Consider the following 6,000-nt stretch of genomic DNA (forward strand, 5'->3'; position numbering starts at 1 on the left):
TTCTTAGTTCCAAATATAGTCCAAATACTGCATCCTAAAAATTGAAAACAAGAAAACGAAACAGCTGGTGCCTTCTGCAAGTTTCCAACCCTGTGGAAAAACCTGACTTCTGCATATACCAGGGTGATCTATGTTCCTCTGGTAGAAAATGGAAGAATATTACAAGCACAGAGAAGGCATTTTATGATGATTAAAAGCATATATGCGATGATGCACATATCTTAAGTGTTAAAATGATATCATGACACTAGAAAACATCATTTTAATGTTCTAGGCATGTAGCATAAGCCTGTAAGCCCAGGCAGTTGGGAAATGTTGGTAAGAGGATCCATTAGTTTAGGGTCACCCTCAGATGCTAAGAGGCCAGCTTGGATTACATGAGACCCTGCCTCAAAACATACTTGCATGCGCGCGCGCGCACACACACACACACACACACTCACACTCACACACTCACACACTCACACAAGAAAGCAAACAACTTAAAACCACCAGCTACATGGTAGAGAGAGCCAGTGGTCAAAGGATTATTTATATTTTCAATGACAAGCTTATCTGTAACTGCGAGTTTTGTGAATCAGAAGTAGGTATGCGAAAACAGCCAAACTGGAAAGCACCTCCTGTCTGCAATGAGTCAGCGGGGAGTGGAACGGACTCGGCAGTACCAAGAACTCTGGTGTTTTCGTTCCTGTCCCTCTCGAGCACAGTCTCTGCTCAGGAGCCATATCTGGACATGAGATGGAGGGCGGGTTCTTCCAGGACCGTACTGAGTCACATCAGCTCACAGATCTGATGAAAGCTATGAACATATTCCAAGAAAAATGAATTTGTAAACAAAGCAGCCATAGTGATGCCAGTGGAGAGACTGTCCTTTGAAGGTCAGGTGGACCTCTGTTCTAGACAAATACATTGCTGGACTCTTTCTCCTCAAAGAGGTAATGACAATGAACATTGCCAATTTCAGCAACTATATCACCACAGAACAGGTGATCTTCCCGTTATATTCGATGCGTCCCGAGTGTCTGACAACTCTGCTGTACTCTGACTATACGGCATCTCTCACTGGGCTCAGATGTGAGACTGTGCCCATCAACAGTCTAGTTGCTCTGCTATTTATCAGCTCTCCTGGGAGGAGTAAGTCAAATGTGAAAGACCTCCCACCACTGTCAGTCCATAAACACCACTAGTTTTGGCTTAATGAGCCACAGTGGGACATTTGGCTAAATAGAACCAATTGCCCTGCCCTTTTTTATTTCCAGTGTGTGTGTGTGTGTGTGTGTGTGTGTGTGTGTGTGTGTATGATGTGTGGTCCCATATATATGACATGGCATGTGTGGGGCTCACAGGACAACTCTGAAAGTCATTTCTCTCCTTCCAGCATGTAGGTTCCAGGGATTCAACCCAGGCTTGGCAACTTTACCCATTGAGCACATCACTGTTCCCCTATGCTAATGTTTATCATACCTTTCTGAGGCTCCAGTCTTCTCTGACGGGCTGTTCGGTTTCATGTCTCATTAGTAAGTTCCTGAAGATACAATGCCTGGATGATGGAACCTGGGAACAGAGGAGCTGCAGCCCAGTGGTGTGCGAGCCTCCTTCTCCTGTGTTTGAAGGCATGTATGAGTGTACCGATGGCTTCAAACTGGACAGCCAGTGTGTGCTCAACTGCAACCAGGAAATGGAAAGGGTAAGGAAGACTCTGTGAGCTTCATTGGGATGGGACTCTGCTTTCTTCTCCATGATCATGGCCATGACATGAATACTGGGAAGAAGTGAGCTGAAAGAAACGCAGCAGGCAGGTCCTTAAGCAGATGGGTACTAATGAGAGGCACCGATATTATTCCATGGAGAGTTCCGAAGAGAATTGGTGTTTTGGAGCATTCCCTTCCAAATTCAGTTCTCTTTGGGATAAGGAGAAGGCACCAGTGAGTAGGGTACCAGGACTCTTTTCATGCCAGTCTGGGATGCAGACTTGGCACTGCAGTCAACTCTCATGAGTGCACTGAGCTAACGAGTAGGAATGCAGGAGTCGTGAACCTCTTTTATAGTAGAACAGAGCCCCAAACAAAAACACGAATTATTCAGCAAAGCTTATTAAAGTGCTGTTTGACTAGTCCCCTCCCTAGGATTCTGGCACAAGTCTGAACTAAAAACCACAGTCTTATCATGATCGTGTGACTAAACTCAAGCTTTGTTGGAGACACTTTTTCAAGTATCCCAGACACATACACGAGACAGGAAGTCAAGTAGACTTCGGAGACAAAGATCAACGGCCTTCCCTGCTCCCTTGGCATCACTTGAACTTAGCGTCCAGTATTCAATGTAATACTGCAGAACTGATGTGAAGGGAATGGACCACAGAATGAGATCCGAAGACATCAGACACGCCTGTGTGAACTGACTAGTTAAGAGAGCATGGAGTTTGCCAGACAAAGGCAGAGTTATTGATAAATCTCTAGTTCTCCCCTTGGGGTTTATAGCTATTAATTTTCTTTTTGTTCCATCCAGGTAGAGTATAAGTTGATTGGTGGTGTTGGTGGGGGAGGGCGGTGAGCCAAGAGTTATACCAGGCGGCAGACATGTGCAGAAAGGGAACAGGCTTCAAGCAGGGTAAAAGCAGCAATAATATGTGTGTTTCAGTAGAGAGGAAAAAACAAACCTTCAGGAAAATTGTTAATTGCTTTCACTATACAAAACCCGTCTGGGAATTTGCCACAGGCGACATTGGTGTGATAATATGTACAAATCTTGGTAAAAGCCACACCGTCTGTGGGACTTTTCTCAAAATAGATCAGAATATACGTCTCTGGTCAGTTTATTGTATCCTCATTGCTGAAGGAGAATATAATGGTAATAAGTTTCACGAGTGGAGAAGTTGTTCATGATTCCTTCACGTGGCAACAGCAAGACATTGTCTTGGGTTGTACTGTTAGTTCTTCATTCTTTCCTCTAGTCCTTCCTTTTCTCCTCTTCTTCCTCCTCCTCCTTCTTTTGCCATTTTTTTTTTTACTCAACTTATTGCTTTAATCCTCGTTTAGCCCAAGATCCAGAAGTTAAAGGATATTGTCACTAACCAGACCACTTTCCCCCTTCTTACCATGAAATTATCAAAATAACAATAGTGGTGCTTCTTATCTTTGATGTTCTAGACTCCCATCCTCTGCACTAAAGAGGGCCTGTGGACCCAGGAATTCAAGTTGTGTGAAAACCTGCAAGGGGAATGCCCACCACCCCCTTCAGAGCTGAATTCTGTGGAGTACAAGTGTGGACAGGGATATGGGATTGGTAAGCCCGGGACATCTGTTCATGTTGCCTACTTTGCTTTGAGACTAAGCATGTAGCTGTGGCTGGATCTGTAGCCCTGAGAGGAATGATCAGCTGCATCCCACCCCATGGTTCTGGGCTCCTATGTTATCTGTTGATGTGGGCAGGATTACTTGAGGCGGCACCACTCATGTCATTCCTCCGTCTTTCTCTACACAGGACTGGGTTCCAGAGCCTGTGGGCAAGTACTTAAGTAATTGCTTAAGTTGTTTGGGGCCAGAGCCACTTGGAGTAAGGTTGAGCCAACTTTGTCTAAACTGGCCCTACACATCACAGAAAAGATTTGTAATGTGAAACCTTATGAGATTGTATCTAAATTCTGAATTACATAGACCTGAAAATTTCTTGGGAGAGTCTAACCTGTGTGATACAAATGTGCGTAATATGAATTAATTGGAAACCCAGTCATTTCTGAATTGATTCTTCACTGAGTTCTAAGTATTATTTGTATTATAATGTCTGGTGCTGATCATAGTACACAAAGAGCTGGATTATCAGGGATCTCAGATGTCTCTTCAGTCGTGTTTCATAAGCAGATTCTTACCTTCAAAACTTCTGATTTTTATTTATTTTATTATACATATATGTTGGCTCCTAAAAATAATGTATTATTTACCTAAAGACACAGACAATAAGAAATGAAAAGAAATTTAGAGACTACTTACATTGTAGGGAAGGGCACCCCAAGAATGAGTTTTATTTGACTAGGCTTTGAGGAAGAGGCACTTGGGTCTGCCATGTAAGCAAACAGAACAAGATTTTTCTTTGAGAGACCAAAATCTCTGCTTCTTATTTTGGCTGTTTCCTCCCTTACTCAAATAAGTTTCTTGGTTGTGTATGTAATGATCTTTGGCATGCCAACTGGCAGAATAGACTAGGCCCTGGGGTAATATAATAACCTCTGCACCGTTTCCTCGTTGTATTGAAGCTACAAGGTAACAGGAGCTATCGATATAAGCTATTGGGGAATCAGAATGATATTAAATATACTTACAAGGCATCTGTCAATCAATACAGAGTTTGACTAGCTGGAGCTCTGATTGGGGGTGTGGCAATCTGCTAAACCAGAAATCAATCTTTTAATTGTTGAATGACTCAGAGATGTATCAATTCCTGAGGAAAGAATATAGTGGACCAGGCAGAGGAGGTGGCACATGGAGAAAGGGAGAGAGTTAGTTTGTCACACTGCCTCTTTATGACTTTACGTAACAGTACCCTACAAGTACGCAAGGGGCAGAAGTCAGCCCTGCCTATGACTACTATGATGTTATAATCGATAGTATAGACTTCTTTCATGTAGACTAAGCAAGCATTGAAAACGAGTGTGGTCTGGGAGGTCCATGGCTCGGCTATACACTTCCATTCCTTCAGGTGCAGTGTGTTCTCCATCATGCGTCATCCCTCCTAGCGATCCTGTGCTGCTGCCGGAGAACGTGACTACTGACACTTTGGAGCACTGGATGGAACCTGTCAAAGTCCAGGTGAGGGAAGGGTCAGTTTTGTGCACTGTGAGTGCAGAGGCTGCCAACCAAGACTCAGCTGGCAGAACATTAGATGTTCTCCAAATATCCTGCGAATAATTCCCATAGTCAAGGACAAACTATTGGATAGGAAAGGAAGAAAAGTGACTGGGGTGGGGGGAATCCATTTAAAAGGGAAGCTAGAAATAAGGCTCAGAGACATAAGCAATGAGGAAGAAAGTGAATAACGAAAACAAGACAGGAAATATGAGGATAAACTGAGGGAACATACGATGGTAAGAGGAGGAAGGAGGAAGACTATATTAGAAAAGGTCCAAGTAAATCTTCACTTGGGGAGAAGGCAAGTAGCAGACATGATGAGAATTGGATTCAGTTTCCCCTGTCTAAACCCTGAAATTCTTCCCCTGGGTCCTTTTCATAGTCATCAGCAAAATCTGTTCTACCTTTGACGTCTTCTCTGGAAACCAGATTTGCTCTCTCTCCTACTTGAAAACTGGTCCTCCCTGACATCACAGCCTTCCAGAAGGCTCTACAGTCTCTTTCTCTCACTGCTCATGTCTTAGTGTTTGTGTTGAGGGATGGCTGTCCTCCCTTATCAGAGCCTCTTCCAAACCGTTTTCCCTCCCGAGAACCTACCACACTTGAGATTAATGTCAACAGAATAAAAGCTTCACCATCTTCATGGCCACTATCCTCTGAGCTTAAGTTGTACATTCCTCCTAGTTTTAAGCATTGTAGCTCCCAGGACATAGGTCCTCCAGATAACATCCCCATTAGAATTTTGCATATATATTTCTGCAATTGGAATAAACTGAGAGATAATATCTCTTTAGTCCATTGTTTAATACCTAGGTTCTCAAGGTGGTATCTAGGAATTGCTAAGTGTTCAATTGCTATTTGTGAAAATGAACAAAAGAAATGAAAACAAAAGTCAAGAGTTGAATGGTGAATATTTTGCTATGAGTTGTAGTTTCTCAGAATGAAGGTGGAATGGGATATGCCTGCTTTAGACTCTTCAATTAAATTCTTGAAAATCACTTGCTAAAAATTTGCTAAGACGTGGGTTCTGAATCTATACATTTTGTTCATAAATCATTTTTGTTTTGTTTTGTTTTTTGTTTTGGGGGGTTTTATTGGTTTTTTTTATTTATTTATTTATTTATTTATTTATTTATTTATTTATTTATTTATTAAA

General features: G+C 42.5%; 1 protein-coding gene across 1 annotated transcript in view; it reads left to right on the plus strand.

The window, feature by feature from the left end:
• Pappa2 (pappalysin 2) overlaps positions 1–6,000 on the plus strand; it is a 249,125-nt gene that overhangs the window by 188,584 nt on the left and 54,541 nt on the right. The window contains exons 17-19 of the mRNA XM_050135420.1: positions 1,519–1,687; positions 3,150–3,285; positions 4,696–4,805. Coding sequence (XP_049991377.1) covers positions 1,519–1,687; positions 3,150–3,285; positions 4,696–4,805 — 415 coding nt within the window. The remainder of the gene's footprint in view (positions 1–1,518; positions 1,688–3,149; positions 3,286–4,695; positions 4,806–6,000) is intronic.

This window comes from Alexandromys fortis, unplaced genomic scaffold, assembly GCF_014885135.2.
Source record: "Alexandromys fortis isolate MF-2015 unplaced genomic scaffold, M_Fortis_MF-2015_v1.1 scaffold_21, whole genome shotgun sequence".
Lineage (NCBI taxonomy): Eukaryota > Metazoa > Chordata > Mammalia > Rodentia > Cricetidae > Alexandromys > Alexandromys fortis.